The 18617-nt window shown below is 41.4% G+C and overlaps 1 protein-coding gene across 8 annotated transcripts in view; it reads left to right on the plus strand.

Annotated features, from left to right (window-relative positions):
* Positions 1–18617, plus strand: part of ARHGAP6 (Rho GTPase activating protein 6) — a 528247-nt gene that overhangs the window by 458352 nt on the left and 51278 nt on the right. For all 8 annotated transcript variants that reach the window (XM_081567203.1, XM_081567204.1, XM_081567205.1 and 5 more), the window contains 2 exons: positions 9813–9884; positions 17297–17553. In XM_081567203.1, coding sequence (XP_081423329.1) covers positions 9813–9884; positions 17297–17553 — 329 coding nt within the window. The remainder of the gene's footprint in view (positions 1–9812; positions 9885–17296; positions 17554–18617) is intronic.

The following is an 18617-nucleotide window of genomic DNA, read 5'->3' on the forward strand; positions in this document are numbered from 1 at the left end:
AATGGCAGATAAAATGGATTCTTTATATTGGCCTAGACACATGTTTTCTTTCAGATCAGAGGGATGTGATTAGGAAGATTATTTCGATAGTTTCAGCTAGGTCAGAAACTGGCTTGTGAGTCACCTTCTTGCCATAAAGTTCAGCTTTATGTGTGTGTTTCAGAAGTACTTAAGTGAGCACTACAAGCCTCCACTTTCTCACATGCTTGACAAATGAGTCTTCAGCCTTTGCTTGAATTCACCCAGTGCCTGGGGGAAAGGGCATTAAAAAAAAAACAACAAATGCTTAATTTGGGAGTCATTTTAGATTGGCAGAAAAGTTACCAGAATAATACAGAGTCCCCCTATTCCCTTCACCCAGTTCCCCCTAATGATAACATCTTTTATAACCTTGGTACCCTTATCACAACCAAGAAAGCAACATTGGTATGTTATTCTCAACTGAACTACAGACTTTTTTGGGTTTCACCAGTGAAAGTGTTAGTCCCTCAGTCATGTCAGATTCTTTGCGACCCCATGGAATTCTCCAGGAGAGAATACTGGAGTGGGTTGCCATTCCCTTCTCCAGGGAATCTTCCTGACCCAGGGATCGAACTTGGGTCTCCCGCATTGCAGGCAGATGCTTTACTGTCTGAGCCTCCAAGGAAGCCACACTAGATTTCACCAATTTCCCCACTAATAATATCCTTTTTCTGTTCCAGGATCCTATTCAGGATACTACATGCATTTAGCTGAGCATTATGTTTTCTTTTTTTAAAAAATAACAAATGTTTCTTAGGTCATACAGTTTCTGGGAATACCTTACCCTGGTTGTTCCGGTTCAGGTTCTGGTTTATGAGGTTTCCATCCAGCTGACCCGGGGCTGCAGTCATCCTCCATAACTGGCCTGGAGGATCAGGCTCCAGGCTTGCTCACCCGGCTGCTGGCTGGAGACTCCTCTTCCTCACCACGGAGCCCTTTGCAAAGGGCTCCTCATACCACAGTCCCCCACCCCTCCAGAGTGACGGCTGCAAAACAGAGAGCGTCCAAGAGTGGAACCACAGGGAGCAGTGCTTTTTTGTGAGGCTACACATTTCACTGCTGAGCAGTTCCATTTGCCGACAAAAGTATCTTCCTACAATTTCCTCCTGAATCCTAGTTCTGGCCAATGAAGGGCTGGCCAGTAGGTCTGTTCACCCCCACCATGTTTAGCCCTCTTAAAAAAAGAAGAAGAAGAAGAAGAAGAAATGGTCTCCCCGAGTCTTCCCTGAATGCTAAAGATACTCCATTCACACAACTGTTCCCCACCAGATGACACGATCTGGTGTCCCCCCTCCCTGCCCCCAACCCCATCAGAGGAGAAAAAAAAAACTTCATGGAAAGAAATAGAATGTTGTTGACTCACGGAGTTTGCTATATCCCCCTACCTGTAATCAGGACTTTGGTATAAAGATAGCTATAGGCAGACTCACGCTTCTTTATAAATTGATGGAACTTGTTATTGTGTCCAAAATTCATCATTATATATAAAGGCTCATCGATTCGAAAACATTTTTATATTGTCCTTTTAAAAACAGATACTGAGATTAAAGTTGAGTATTGTGACCAGTCAGAAAATGGCAATGTTTTCTATTTCAGATGTCACGTTGTTTGATCCCATAGCTGTTCTCTAGGTAGAGTTTTGCAGAGACCAGTGGTGGTCAACCAGAGTGGTTTTGTCCCTGAGGGACACTTGGCCATGTCCAGAGGCATTATCATTTGTCACAACAGAGAATGGGTGGGTGTTCTGGCATCTGGTAAATTAAAGCCAGAGATGCTGCTAAATACCCCACCGTGCAGAGGACAGCCCCTCAGGACAGAGAGTTATCCAGCCCCACATGTCATTCATGCCAAGGCTCAAAAAGTGTGGCATAAATTATTTGCAGTTTCTAAAAGGCCACTTCCCATTCTGCCACCCAAGTGGGTCTTTTTTATGTCATTTTTTCCTCACTCTGTAACTGAGCTCCCCTCACTGCCTATGAATTCCTTTGGTTTGCGTTCTCTGAGAGTCTGTTTTTCTGGTGCAAGTAAATAGCGAGGCAGCTGTGGTTGGGCAAAGTGGGAGAGGTGGTGCCAAAAAGCATTCCTTCAACTTTTCTCCATAGGAATTTTTTGAAGATTTGAAACAAGCTAGAACCTCCCTTTTAGTCTAGGATGGAGTTGCAAACTCCAAGGCTTGCCAGGTGTGCCATGGCTCAGGGATATAGGTGTCTCTGCTGGCCTGGGGTGAGTGTGAGGACTGTGGGACCTGGTGCTGCCAGCTCTCACACCTTCCTCAAGAGGTTGGGAATCCAGACACGTATGTGAACTTACCAAGATTTAGCCTTAGAGCTTAAGTTTTTGCAAATCTCCGTGTGGTTTAGATATGATCACACCGAGTAAGTAAGCCAGACAGAGAAAGGCATATGATATCACTTATATGTGCAGTCTTTAAAAAAAAAAACAAACAGTACAAATGAACTTATTTACAAAACAGAAATAGATACGAGGACATAGAAAACAAACTTATGATTACCAAAGGGGAAAGGAAGGGAGAGAGAAATTAGGAGTTTGGGATTAACATATACATACTACTAACGCTGCTGCTGCTGCTAAGTCACCTCAGTCGTGTCCGACTCTGTGTGACCGCATAGACGGCAGCCCACTAGGCTCCGCTGTCCCTGAGATTCTCCAGGCAAGAACACTGAGGTGGGTAATATAAATTATGAACAAGATCCTATTGTATAGGACAAGGAGCTATACTCAATATTTTGTAATAACCTATAAGGGAAAAGAATCTGAAAAAGAATACACACACACACACACACACACACATATATATGTGTAACTGAATCACTTTGCTGTACACTTGAAACTAAGACAACATTGTAAATCAATTATACTTCAATTCAACCAATCAATCAGTCACTGTGCAGGCTAAACACACCCCGGGTAGCGGGGCGGGAATCTGGGTATGGTCATGTCGAACTCACTGGACTAGTTCTGTGGCAGCATCAGAAGAGGGTTTTGTCCCCAGAGTTGCACTTAGTTCTGTTTGACTTCATTTCATGTCTCAGGCAATTTGCACAGGCAGTTTCTTCTCCTTTCCAGTAATGTGATCTTTATGGAACTCTGCAAGTGAAGGAATTTAAAGGGACTTAAATGTGGATGCCCAGTCCCATATCCAGGTGCATCTCTGAATTTGGCTGTCTACATCCATTCTCTGCTCTTGCTTCACTAAGGAATGGGCCTTAACATGTTCTTGCCCATCACTCAGACTTCTTGTAGGGCAGAGTCTAAATGACCCTCACAGATGAACAGCCACTGTTTTACAAATACCTCCAGAACCATCTCTCATGATGCAGAGGCCTAGTGACCTTAAACAAAGGATTTTCAGCTTCTCATCACAAGTATCTGAGTTCTCCTAGCCACCCCTCTCAAGATAGAGTCAGGCTTTTTAGAAAGAACTGTATTAGGAGTTTGGATTTCAGTTCTACCACCTACCAGTCCTGTGATTTGGGGACCATTTCCTTTAGTTCTCTGATGTTAATTTTCTCAACTGCAAGATGGATAGATGAAAAGGCTACATGAGTGGATTGTATGCTGATATGTATTAGATAATATCATACATGCAAAAATAATTGATGCCCATCCTGGTGCACATTTAGAACTCAAATATTGTTAGTTTCTCTTTCCTCTGTAACTTGTATTACTTTGGACATGTTGCTCCCTATATCTGGTCTTTAATGTCACCTCCCTCAATTAGACACCATATTTTCCTCACTACAGCACAGTTAGAAATCAAGAGCACCAGTTTGGTGTGGGCTAGTCCTGGGTGCAAGTTTAAATTTATCCCTTACCAATTTCGGCCCTGGACAAGTTACTTAACCTCTCCTAACATCATCTATAAAATCACAAAATATAATAGTGTGAGCTTTGTAGAGCTGCTGTGAGAATGTAATGAGACCGTGGATGCTCCACTTCTAGTACACACTCCAAAATCACTAGCTCTTCATTGTCCCTGTATGCCTGTGTCACAAGGAAGTCATGATTGCTGGATGAGATCATGGGCATTCAGATATTTAGAAAAGTTAGAGGTGCAAGAACTTTCTGGTGGTGCAGGACTTTCTTTCTGAGTTTGCAGCCCCATTCAGTTAATGTAATTTTTACATTGGTGCCATTCCATAAAAATGACAAACTCTTTTGTTATTTTTATTGAGGAATAACATATATATAGTAATGTAAATAAATATGAATGTCCACACGTACAACTCAATGGGTTTTTAATATGTATAGCTCATGGATCATGTAACCAACAACCAGATCAAGATAAGGAACAATCCAAGCATGCCAGGAGGCTCCTTCATGCCCCTTTGCAGTCAGTCGCCATTCCCCAAAAGTAACCCTTACTCTTCCATCTATCACCAAAAACGAGTCTTTCCTTGGACAATATTTTTTACCCTTAGTATCTAGAATCAACTTAATATGGAAAATACTCTTAATAACCTCTATTCTCTGAATCTGATCTTATCTGATTAAAATTAGGAATTGTATACTTCAGTGGTCCTGGGCTTTCCCTGGAACCAACCCAAAACCTCCATCTGACTTCTGGTCATAGACAGTGCTGACAAGTCCTCATGACATGCCCTGCCCTGTGCTCTTTACCTGGAGGGAGACAAAAGCCTAGGAGACATGGTTCTACCCTCAAAGAGCTTCTCATCTAGCTAGAAAAACCGCCACTACCTACAGCAAGTGAGCCCATGAAAAGCCTGCCCTAGAGGGACACGCTTATTTTTGTTGTTCTCGACTCTCCAGACACCCTGTTTGGTACTGGCCTCTCCTAAGATAGCTAGATTAACCACACTCCATACCAATGATGCCTTTGCTCTGTGGTCACTTGGATGTGGAAGGCTTGCTGTCTTGCCACCTGCTATTGTATCATGTACGTCTGTGGGCTCTCCCATCTAGGATGTGGTCTCCTGCAGGCACATGGAGGGTAATCCTCTAGTGCTTGTTCCAAGATGCCTTTGATCAGGATGTGTGACCCCAATTTTCTCTCCAGGTCACTGTATCCCATAAGATAGTGCCCACTCTAGGACCAGTTAGTAAGCATATTGTTGTTGTTGTTGTTGTTGTTCAGTTGCTAAGTCATGTCCAACTCTTTGTGACTCCATGGACTGCAGCATACCAGGCTCCTCTGTCCTCCAGTATCTCCCAGAGTTTGCTCAGATTCATGTCCATTGAATCAGTGATACTATCTAACCATCTCATCCTCTGCCACCCCCTTCTCCTTTTGCCTTCAATCTTTGCCAGCTTTGGGCTCTTTTCCAATGAGTCAGCTCTTCGCATCTGGTGACCAAAGTATTGAAGTTTCAGCTTTCTCAACAATCCTTCCAATGAATATTCAGAGTTGATTTTCTTTAGGATTGAATGGTTTAAGCTCCTTGCTGTCCAAGTCACTCTCAAGAGTCTTCTCCAGCACCACAATTCAAAAGCATCAATTCTTTGGTGCTCAGCCTTCTTTATGATCCAACTCTCACATCAGTACATGACTACTGGAAAAACCATACCTTTGACTACATGGACCTTTGTTGGCAAGGTGATGTCTTTGCTTCTTAATGCACTGTCTAGGTTTGTCACAGCTTCTTTTAATTTCACGACTGCAGTCACCATCCTCAGTGATTTTGGAACCCAAGAAAGTAAAATCTGTCACTGCTTCTACTTTTTCCCCTTCTATTTGCCTTAAAGTGATAGGACTAGATGTCATGATCTTAGCTTTTTTTTTTTTTTCTTTTTTAATGTTGGGTTGCAAGCCAGCTTTTTCACTCTCCTCTTTCATCCTCATCAAGAGGCTCTTTAGTTCCTCTTCACTTTCTGCCATTAGAGTGGTATCATCTGCATATCCGAAGTTGTTGATATTTCTCCCAGCAATCTTGATTCCAGCTTGTGACTCATCCAGCCTGGCATTTCACATAATGTACTCTGTATATAAGTTAGATAAGCTGGGTGACAATATACAGCCTTGACATACTCCTTTCCCAATTTGGAACCAGTCAGTTGTTCCATGTCTGGTTCTAAGCATATGCTCATCACTATTTGCACTGTAAAAACATTGCTGTGCATTATGGATAGTTAGGAAGCTTGAATTACTTTAAAAGATAGAACGGCCCGTATCACACTTTCTGGCATCCAAGGAATGATGGGTTGAACATAAACTGTCCTGTATGGTTGTAAGTACATGGTAAGGCAGTCTCTTGAGCAGATTCTCTATGCTCTATGGGAAAAAAAGACATTCTTCAAAAACTGAAGAGTCCATCAGCAAACTACTGACAGATCACAAGGAAGGAGTGAGCAGTTTTATTACACAGCTCTGTTTGTTTTTCCTGAGGATTTTAAATGAGAAAACGGCTATAACCATGCCTCCTTACACGTTATTGCACATCATCCATCATTTTGTCTAGTTGCCTATTAATAACGTTCACCTCTGTCTAATTAGGGGCATTTTAAAGAATGTGCCTGCAGTGCAGGAGACCCGGGTTCAATTACTGGGTTGGGAGAAGAGAATGGCTACCCACTCCAGTATTCTTGCCTGGAGAATCCCACGAACAGAGGAGACTTGTGGGGTTCGCCAAGACTTGAACACAACTGACTGACTAACACTTTCACTACCTGCCTCAACAGGGTGAATTTTAGCAAGTATTAAAGAGTGAAATATGTAATTGAGGCATGAAAGAATACCTTCAGTATGATTCCCTCTCTGGAGGCTCCTCGGGTACTAGCAATTGTCTACATCTGAACTTGGCTGCTGGTTATGTGAGAGTTGACTTCTTCATTATTACTTACACTGTATATTTATATTTATATACATCTATACATATCCTACATCCTCTAATTTAAAAAAGTTTTAGAAAGTTGTTCTATCTTAAAAGAAAATGTCTCTTATCCTATATGTATTCTGGTTCTTTGACAACTTGCTTGAAATTTAGGATATGTCCACTGGTTATGAAAAATAAATCCCTTAGGATTTAGTATATGATTTAGTTATTCTTCTGGCTCAACTATTAAAATGAAGAGATGATAGAGTTTTTAAAGGAATATGCTCTTAATATAGTCAAATATATTTGGTGATATGAACTTGTGATGAACAAAGTGTTGTTGTTATTCAGTCACTAAGTCACGTCTGACTCTTTGTGACCCCATGGACTACAGCACACCAGGCTCCTCTGTCCTTCACTATCATCCAGAGTTGGCTCAAATTCATCTCCATTGTGTCGGTGATGCTATCCAACCATCTCATCCTCTGCTGTCCTTTCTCTTTTTGCCTTCAATCTTTCCCAGCATCAAGATCTTTTCCAGTGAGTTGGCTCTTTGCTTCAGGTGGCCACAGCATTACAAAGTAAAAGACCTGTCAGTTCTATTTGAAGAACAAATTAGAATCTAGTATGTTTAATGTCCATATGATATAACATGTCTGTATGATAATGTCTATGATGTCTATATGATGTAACATATAGAGATTAATGATGTAACATATAGAGATTACATTATATGATGTAACAGATCATGGGAGGCCCTGTGGTGAGATCGTCTTTTAGACACTGAAGATAAGAACATACACATGATGAAAGAGATTGATGGCTCTTTGCCACATCACAACTGATTTACGTCACTTTCACCTATGTATTTCATAACTGCAAAAGTGAAGACTGTCATGAACTATGTCCATTTTATGGGTATATTCCTTTGCTTTCTGAAGGGAAAGAGGGCTTGTGTGTGTCTGTTGATTACATTGTGATGTCTTCTGACTCCAAAAATTCAGAGAGGAGGCATGAGGAACATCTGCAGCCCCATGAGGATCCCAGGAATGCTCATTTCTGTTGATGAATGCATAGTCTGTCTTGTCCTGATATCAGTCTTGCCTTTAAGTTGTATTGGACTCAATCTCTTGCTTTACTACACTATTAAAGATATCTTGTGAAAAATAACAATTCTTAATCCTCTTTTAAACCCAAATTTCCTTGCAGCATGGGCTGCATTTCTACTAATGGGTAGCAGTGCAGAGTCCTGATTTGCACTGCCTACACATTAAGTTGACAGCTGCATTATTCCAAAACACATTCTCACTATGATGACTGCCAATATTTTATGATGACATACTAGGAATTCATTTGCAGCTGCCTACTGATATGGGAGGTATCTATATTCTTTAGTGAGTTAACCAGTGAAGTACATTTGTTGCAAGTGCATATCAGTTCAGTTCAGTTGCTCAGTCGTGTCCAACTCTTTGTGACCCCATGAATCACAGCACTCCAGGCTTCCCTGTCCATCACCAACTCCCGGAGTCTACCCAAACCCATGTCCATCGAGTCGGTGATGCCATCTAGCCATCTCATCCTCTGTCGTTCCCTTCTCCTCCTGCCCCCAATCCTTCCCAGCATTAGGGTCTTTTCCAATGAGTCAACTCTTCGCATGAGGTGGCCAAAGTATTGGAGTTTCAGCTTCAACATCAGTCCTTCCAATGAACACCCAGGACTGATCTCCTTTAGGATGGACTGGTTGGATCTCCTTGCAGTCCAAGGGACTCTCAAGAGTCTTCTCCAACACCACACTTCAAAAGCATCAATTCTTCGGCGCTCAGCTTTCTTCACTATCCAACTCTCACATCCATATATGACTACTGGAAAAACCACAGCCTTGACTAGATGGACCTTTGTTGGCAAAGTAATGTCTCTGCTTTTAAATATGCTATCTAGGTTGGTCATAACTTTCCTTCCAAGGAGTAAGCGTCTTTTAATTTCATGGCTGCAATCACCATCTGCAGTGATCTTGGAGCCCCCCAAAATAAAGTCTGACACTGTTTCCCCATCTATTTCCCATGAAGTGATGGGACCAGATGCCATGATCTTAGTTTTCTGAATGTTGAGCTTTAAGCCAACTTTTTCACTCTCCTCTTTCACTTTCATCAAGAGGCTCTTTAGTTCCTCTTCACTTTCTGCCATAAGGGTGGTGTCATCTGCATATCTGAGGTTATTGATATTTCTCCTGGCAATCTTGATTCCAGCTTGTGTTTCTTCCAGCCCAGTGTTTACTTATTCTGGTAAAAATTAGAAACAACCCAAATGTCCATCAGTGGGGGTGATGGGGGATGGTTAATTAAGTTATGGTACAGCCATACTATGGAATACTATGAACTGCCCCCCCCGAAAGAGAGTAGATCTGAATTTATGGAATGTGTCAGGCTCCCCATTAAGCACTTTATATGCAACATTTTATTTAGTCCTCACAACAACTCCATGGAATTCCCATTTTATAGATGAGGACCCTGAGATGTATCCAAAGTCACAGGATTAGTAAATGGTGTAACAATGATTAGATTTGAGTTCTATGGACCCCAAATTCACTTCCTTATTCAATTACACTCTATTAGCTCATGGATGTCAAAGCTGTGTGTACTGTTGACTCCTCTCTCATGGAGATTTAATTTGAGATGACATTAGTTTGCGTAAGTATGAAGAGACTCATGTAATAGTAAAAGCAAACATATCTAAGTGTCAAAACTAAATGGCTTCTGAAGGAGATAAGTTTCCTGTACTTTCCATGGTTGAAATAGAATTAAAGCGCATACACCAAGATTCTGGCTATATGTTCAATCCAAGTTAAGAATTTCACGTATTTTCAAGGCCATTACCCTGTTTAAAATGCCAAATTATGAGTAAGGTGAGAGGTCACACTTCTGCTCAAATGTATTTATTGAAAATGTAAACTGTCATTTATCTGCTTGTTTTTACAACTTTTCATTTTTTTAATATTTACAGATGGACAAAAGAGAAAGAAATCTTTGAGAAAGAAACTGGATTCACTCGGGAAAGAGAAAAACAAAGACAGAGGTAAAAGACAGAATGAACTAAAGCAAATGTGTCTTCCATAGAGCATACTGGTTGAATTTGCTGGGGTTTTTGAATTGCATTGATTTACGTGGTTCAACTTTATTATGTAAACTGGATTTCTACAGTGGAATGCCATTAAAGGCTGTTTGGGTCTACGCTTTTGTGTTTGAGTGGCCCTGTACTGAATTGATGAGTTCAATTGGTTTGAGCAAAGTATGATTCATGCCAAGTTCATGGTTCCAATTATGAAGCTGGCCAATCAGCAATGTATAAGGAAAACCTGGGTTGAGTAGCATCTCTAACGCTAACCAGCTGTCTGGCAAATCTAGATAGTTAGGCAGGGCTAGTTTAATGAGAAAGAGTTTGGATTCGCCTACCATTTCTACTGGAAAGAAATAGTCTCATCCTCATGGTTAGTGAAGATGGGCTGTTGTCAGCATTGTAATGTTAGATCGCAGCATGCTCATTTTTTTTGCCCTGTGTGTTTTGGGAAAGGTTGACTCTCTTCATACTGTTCCCTTCTGTGGCTATTTAGGAAACCAATAGTTTAGCCACTCTCTCAGAGGTATTTGTGTTCCTTTTTAACTAATATTCACTGAGCCTGCATAATGGGCACTTGGGCCCCATTAGCCCAGTACATCTTTTTGTGGCTTGTTTCTACATCTTCATATGAAATGACTGCTGAGTGGTGTGGTCATATGAATATATTTCCATTTTATGTGTCATAGTGAATGAGTGTTGAGTAAGAGAGGCCGTATGTCTTGCTTTGGAGTTCTTTTATATAATGATCAAATTTCTGCTTGAAAAGTAATGAAAGGAAATGAAATAAAAGGTATAAAAATAAATGCATTGTGATAAGTATTAGACAAGACCTAGATACACCACTGATCCCAGACTCTACACCCATATCTTGAATTGTACCTAAAGGGTCGTGACATCTGGTTCTTGGACTAAAAAGAGATAAAGAATCCTAATAGAAAAAAATGGGATTGATGAACCTATTTGCAGGGAAGGAATGGAAATGCAAATATAGAGAACAGACTTATGGACACAGTGAGGGAAGGAAAGAGTGGGACGAATGGAGAAAGTAGCATAAACATATATACACTAAATTGATAGCTGGTGAGAAGTTACAGGCACTCTGTGATGATCTAGAGAGGTGTGGTGGGAGGGGAGGGAGACTCAAGAGGGAGGTGATATATATGATATATATGTATGATATATGTATGATTATGGTTGATTTGCATTGTCATATGGCAGAACCCATCACAATATTGTAAAGCAACTTTCCTCCAATTAAAAAATAAATTTTAAAAATAAAATTTAAAAAAGAATTCTAGAGAATAGAAAGCTAGTGTTTTACTTCCCTTAGAGCATGATATCTCAATCTTGGGACTGTTGACATTTTCTACCGAACAATTCTTTGCTGTGGGGGCGGTCCTGTACATTGTCTGAGACGTTTAATATAAGCGTCCCTGGTCTCTGCCACTCGATGCCAGTACCACCGCCCCCAACCAGAATATCTCCAAACTTTTCAAATGTTTACCTCCAGCTGGAGGAAAGGACATGAAAATATCAAGGATCCCTGCCACTGACTGCATTGTATTGATAGAATAATTTGTGAAACCTTTAAATATTCCAATGCCCCCACCTCAGAAAATCTGACCCCATTGGTCTCTATAGGTACTTGGCATGAGTCATTTTATAACTACCAATGTGCATCTTCTAAGATGAGAACTCTGGTCCATACTAACCAGTATACTCATCAGGGCACAGTCTACCATAGCAGAATCTAATGCTAGCATAATGAATGCAAAGGATATTTACTCTTCTTCAGCTGCCCATCATTGTCTGAAAAATTGTATTCTGTTCAATTAATTCATAAATTCATGCCCTTATATTTTAAATGAATATTAGTAGCCAGGGTAGCTTTTTTAAACCAGAGTTTTTCCTCATCCTATTCCTGCCATGGGCCATCTTTATCTCGTTAGATTAGAGTAATCCTCGGTGTTTTAGAGTTATCAAAGGGATCATCCAGACTGATATTAGTAATGTGTTATCTTTAAAGTTGTTTATTCTAGTATGATGATATTGGTACTGGCATCTGAACACTCATAATGTAGACTTGAGGTGATTCTTCAGAAGTGCCCATTTGTGTTAAATGAAACAGAATGAACATTTCTTTTTTTGCAGATGTTTTAATTCCCTCAGCAGAGGGAGATGTATGTGTGCTTCTCTATATAAGAAAACAACAGCAGGAATTAAGGGTTGGTCAGGAAGGGCCAGGGGACGTAATCAACCAGTATACACTGGGCTAGTATACATTTTTCAGACCAAATCGTATTTAGATATTATATAGGCTCACTGAAAATTGGGCAGTGTTCTATGAGGTTGCACGGGGTGCTGGGTGGGAAAAGGAAGGCAGAATCTGGTGATTCCAAGGAAAAGATACATAACACATCCAACTAAAGAAAGAAATAGCAAGATATATGGCATAAGAGGTGGTTGTGTTTATTTGTTTGATTGTTTGTTTTTTGTAGCTTTGATAGTTAAAAAGATGATATCCTAGGCTTAAGTGAAGCTTAATGACATGGCATTTTTTTCTGACTAGAAAGTCCTATGTGTGTCCACACATCCATCACATGGATGTCCTGGGAACCAGGGTGTGATGGAGCAGTGTGCAGGGCTCTCAGAGTTGTGGTCAGTTCACATTGTTTTCTTCCATTTGAATATTACCATTTGGATTCATAACAGCTGCACATGTGAAAAATGACAATCATTTGAATTCAAGAGTAAAACAAGGAAAACAGGAAACTCTAAATGACCTTTTGGGTTAGGTCATCTAAAAATAGATAGGAGCAGCTTTTTAGAATCAAATTGCTCTCCCAATAGAGTGACTCACTTAACGTTTGATTTGCTGCTCTATTAATTGATTCAATCAGAATGAATCATGTCCTGTGTTTTATTGAATTGCCTTAACATAATATACAGCAGATCCTGTGACACTTCTGTGTCCCTCCTGCCACTTAAAGCAGTGCCCATATGACTTATGATTTCCATATGGAAACCAATACAGGGTTGATGCTGGTTCAGAAAACATGTTTTCATATAGAATTCTTCCAAGTCCTTCATTTCTTTTAGTTAAATTACTTGGCATCCAAAAAGTATTTTTTCAACTTTCAGAACTTCAGAAAATTTCTTTCTTCTGTCAAAAAGAATCACTTTGGGAAAGAAAGGTTTAAAAATAGCTGCTTTGTTCCAGTTAATATTGTTCTTAATCACAGCACAAGGGGAATAGATTTTACCATAGCCTAAGTCTGGGAGCTAGGTCCCCACTCTACAGGATATTTTCAGATGATGCCATATGTTTACCGACGTAAACTCTGGTGATAGTTCAGGTCTAGCACCTTTCTTTATGCTGAAATGATATCATGCCATGTTTTATTGTCCCTCCCTGTCTAGATGTGTTACTACATGTGAGCTGTGAAGTAGCCCTATAGAAGAATAGTTGATACAACTTCATTCTGTGTCATATTAAATAACAGTTGAAACATCAAGTATTTGTTACTACTCTTTAAAGAGGGATGGCTTAATGGTATCTTTGAAAGGACTGTCACACCGCAGTGTAAAACATGATCTTGGGTTGGGGGTGTGAGACAACAGTGGAGGGAGGAAGCCTGAATCCAGATGCCAGATCACTTTTTTTTTTTAATTTTACAATTTGTTTTAATTGGAGGATAATTACTTTACAGTATTGTGATGGTTTTTGCCATACATCAACATGAATCGGCCATAGGCATATATGTGCCCCCTCCATCCTGAACCCCACCTCCCTCCCTACCCCATCCCTCCAGATTGTTCCAGAGCACTGGCTTTGGGTGCCCTGCATCATACATCAAACTCCCACTGGCTATCTATTTTACATATGGTAATATGTATGTTTCAGTGCTATTCTCTCAAATCATCCTGCCCGCTCCTTCTCCCCCTGAGTCCAAATGTCTCTTCTTTACATCTGTGTCTCCTTTGCTGCCCTGCACTTAGTTCTGGTGAAGGTAAGGTCCAGGATGGGACCGAGGGAGTTGGTGAAAAAGGCAGCATGCAGGAAAACAGAAGAGGAGGAGGAAGTCAAGGAGACGTGAGGACAGAGAATCAGATGGGTCATTTAGGTAGACATCCACGTCACCTGGGATGATGGTGGCCAAGGGTTCTGACTGCCAGGATAGAAGATAGCAATGAGCAGGGGTGCCAAGGAAGCTTGCAGCCCTAGGTTTCAGCCACGCAGTGGGAGGGAAGGATCTGGAAATAGCTGCAGGGAGCTGAGAGACCAGCACACCACCTCCAGGGGCCCAGGACCATGGGGAGGGAACGGAGACAGTCTCTGCAGTGAGGACGCCAGGGGATGCCGTCTCCTCAGGAAGCACAGACAATAGATCAGAACATGATACACACTGTCCCTGGCCCCAGAACACTGACTCTTGGTTAATGTCTTTATGGTTTTAAAAACCCATTATCAATTTTATTAATAGCTATCAGCACAGAGTCCATAGATTCCCTTTTCCCCCCAACAGAAGAGGTTCGAGCCCACAGATAAGCCTGTGACCAGCACTTTATTTACACAAAAAGGAAGGTTTTGCTCAACCTGGTCGGGCTGAATCCTCGATTTTACAATAACCACATTTCGAGAAGCAATCATATTCAAGGAACCCTGCCGAGAACTTTCCAGCGACTAGACACTGCAACACAAGTTCAGAGCATAGAGAAATCTGTCTCCTCTCTCAGGCTTGTGAGAGTTCTCCGGAGAAAGCAATGAGAAATTAAAGAGATTAGATCAAAACACTACCACTGAAAATAAATAAACTCAGCCAGGGAAGAAAGCCTATTAGAAATAAAAATCTGTTATAGGTGGCTACATCTCTTGAATGGAAAGAAAAGAGAAATGAAAGAGTCATTTGGGGAGAATGACTTTATGAATTCCATCTGCTTCATTTGTATTCCATTATTCCAATTTACAAGTAGAGCAGCAGACTTTTAGATATGAAAAATGACAGATACCAAAGGAAACTATATTTCTTCTTTTTTGCCAAGGATATTAGAAATCTCTAGCCGAAGCTGGTTGGTTCCCTTTATATGGATAAAATGTCTCGAAGAGAAATCAATACTCCTCATGTCATATTAAATCCCTGCTATGAATATGCCTACTTGAGCAGACACAGGTCATTTGATACATTTATCAATGTCCTTTCTGCTGTTATTACTCTCCAAAAGTTTTTATGTATTCCAAGTAGCTATCAGCCTTGCCATACACATGTTCCTAGACTTGCCCCAACCTTTTTGAAGGAAAACTCTTTGATTATTCCCACAGACAAGATAGCACTGATAGACACAATCAATCCTGAGCTGCCCCTTTTGGTTTCTAATTTTGCTAGTAGTGAAAATGACCTTTTACCAGTAGTGACTATTGGATCTTACTACCCTGTCCACATTGGTCCTCAAAGCAAATGCCTAAATTATTTTTTGTATCATCTTGTGCCAACTAGTTTGGTGATAGAGGGTGAGAAGTGTCCTCTGAAAATCCAGAAATGTGGAAGTTTTGATTTTTTACTTCAAAATAAATTGCATATTTTGACAGAACAAGAGGTGCAGACTTTTCAAGTGCCATTTCTGCTTTTACTGCAGATTTGAGTACTAGCCCAGTGATGTTCAAGCTGTTGCCATGGATCAAAGAGGAAAACCTTTTAGAGCCTCTTTCCACCTGATTTAATGTTCGCCTTTTCAACCTTTGAATTATTTTCCCTTGATCATTCTGGTTTTATTCATAAGGGTTATAAAAACAAGGGCGAGGCTAGACTCCAGTTTCTGCTGCTAGATGTAATTTTGAGCCTCAAAGAAATAATCCATTTAATTTAATTATTAATGCTTTTCAGCATGAATTTAAAATATTACCAATAAAATGCCTGGCCCTAAGGACTGGTGTGCTTACAACGTATGTGTATACAAATGGATTTACTCTAGAGATCCGGAATGTGACTGTCTCCATCTCCATGATGCTTCTTCCCCAAAATTGTCCTAACTGGAGGATGTAACAAATTATATCCTGGGCCCTTCACCAGATAGTTGGTGGTGAGAATCCACTTCTGCGTGTGGCCAGGAGAATGGCTTGAATGTAGATCATGAGAGTGACGGTGCAAACCCAGCAATTGGAGGCAGCATGTGGGGACAAAAAACGCAAAGAAAGAACTGAACAAACTCCTTCCCCAGCTGCTCCTCTGCCTCTTGGGTTGTCATTTCAGGCACTGGTCTTTGACTTGGAACCTCGAAGTGTAACCACTTACTTGAATTTCAAGCTTTCTGCATCTCTCTCTTAACAGCCTGTGTGGTGGTGGTTTAGTCAATCAGTTGTGTCTGACTCTTTAGAGACCTCGTAGACTATAGCCCGCCAGGCTCCTCTGTCCATGGGATTCTCCAGGCAAGAATACTGGAGTGAGTTGCGATGCCCTCCTCCAGGGGCTCTTCCCGACGCAGGGGGCATCAAACCCGGGTCTCTTGCATTGGCAGGCAGGTTCTTTATCACTGAGTCACCAAGGAAGCCACTACAGCACATGATAGACTCAATTATAATTATTTATGTATCTGATTCTCTACTCCCTCACCCCACCCCACATTCTGAAGCCTGCGAGAGCATACTCCCCACTGCATAGCTTGACACAGTACATATAGGTATTCAGTAAGTGCCTGTTGAATGAATGTATACCCACAGAGTCTTCTCAGGCCTTGTAAGCTTTGGGGATTCTTGAGACATCAATCAAAGACTTAAGTTTGTAAAATGGTGTACCTATGAGGGGGCTTCCCTGATAGCTCAGTTGGTAAAGAATCTGCCTGCAGTGCAGGAGACCCCAGTTCAATTCCTGGGTCAGGAAGATCCACTGGAGAAGGAATAGGCTACCCACTCTAGTATTCTTGGGCTTCCCTTGTGGCTTAGCTAGTAAAGAATCCCCCTGATGCTGAAGACCTGGGTTCATTCCCTAGGTTGGAAAGATCCCCTGGAGAAGGGAAGGACTACCCACTCCAGTATTCTGGCCTGGAGAATTCCATGGACTGTATAGACCATGTTCATCCTATCAGAAATGTCACCTTTCTCTATAAAGTTATTTTCTTTAAACATTCTTGAGATACATGGAGAAAAGCTGGAAGCCTAGATTTCTAAAACCCTTGTTCTTTAAACAAACTGACTTTCTTTACTGAGACAGAAACTTTGGCCTCTCTGACAAACCCAAAAGTCATCTCCATATTTTGATGGAGTTCTTCAGAAAACAGTCATTTGAATATGTCTGCCCTTCGATCTGCAACATGACTGAGAGTCTTCCCTGGTGTGCTCTTCCTCTGAAAGTGAATGTTTGTTCTTTTGATTCCAGAGTTCATCCCACAGGCATTTGGAATGCCCTTATCCCAAGTCATCGCAAATGACCGGGCCTATAAACTCAAGCAGGACTCGCAGAGGGACGAGCACAAGGATGCCTCCGATTTTGTGGCTTCTCTCCTTCCATTTGGAAATAAAAGACAAAACAAAGAACTCTCAAGCAGTAACTCATCTCTCAGCTCCACCTCGGAAACACCAAATGAGTCAACGTCTCCCAATACCCCGGAGCCGGCTCCTCGGGCCAGAAGGAGGGTGAGTTGGCCAGTGTTTTCTCTGACACTGAAGTTAGGACAACGGAAGAGTTCTAAGGTTATTCTCTGAGTCTTGGCTTATGTGAAAACTGAAAATATAGTTTGTGTCCAAGTATCTGTCAACAACCCCATTCAGGGAGAATTTGCACTGGCCCCGAGACACCTGACACACCCTCACAACCTTTCCCTGACCCCTTTCAAAGTTATCGGGTGCCTCTCTTTGGTTACCATGATATTCAGAACATTCTACAACATCACCACTGATCCTGCTCTAGTGTGATCTTCTGTTGTTACCAGAATTTCCTGTGAGACTGTGAGGTTTGAGGACAGGGCCAAGTGTTTTTGTTAATCTCTTCATCTCATCTAAGAACTGTGCCTGGCTAAGTAAATTTGCTACCGGTCTTCATAAACAGGGCTTCCCTAGTGGCTCAGACGATAAAGAAGCTGCCTGCAATGCAGGAGACTCAGGTTCGACCCCTGGGTCAGGAAGATCCCCTGGAGAAGGGAATGGCTACCCGTTCCAGTATTCTTACCTGGAGAATCCCATGGACAGAGAAGCCTGGCAGGCTGCAGTCCATGGGGTCACCAAGCATTGGACAGGACTGAGCTACTCACTTACTTACACTTACTTCATAAACAATGAGATTTTTTTCTTATCAATAGGGCGTGGTTTTTTTCTCCAACATAACAGTAGAAACACACACACACATATCCTCTTTCAAATCAATACTGTAATAACATGGTAGGTGGTGCTAGCGGTAAAGAACCCGCCTGCCAATTCAGGAGATATAAGAGACATAGGTTCGATCCCTGGGTCAGGAAGATTCCCCTGGAAGAGGGCATGACAACCCACTCCAGTATTCTTGCCTGCAGAATCCCATGGACAGATGAACTTGACGGGCTGCAGTCCATGGGGTCACAAAGAGTCAGACACAATTGAAGTGACTTAGCATGCAGCACGCAATAATATGGCTCCATTTATTAAGTGAGTACTGTGTTCCAGGCACTGTGCTATTATTTAGCACTTCAGATTTCACATTTCAATCCAGGAAAGCTGAGTTTCCA

The sequence above is a fragment of the Giraffa tippelskirchi genome, chromosome X, assembly GCF_054371585.1.
Source record: "Giraffa tippelskirchi isolate mGirTip1 chromosome X, T2T-mGirTip1v1.2.pri, whole genome shotgun sequence".
Lineage (NCBI taxonomy): Eukaryota > Metazoa > Chordata > Mammalia > Artiodactyla > Giraffidae > Giraffa > Giraffa tippelskirchi.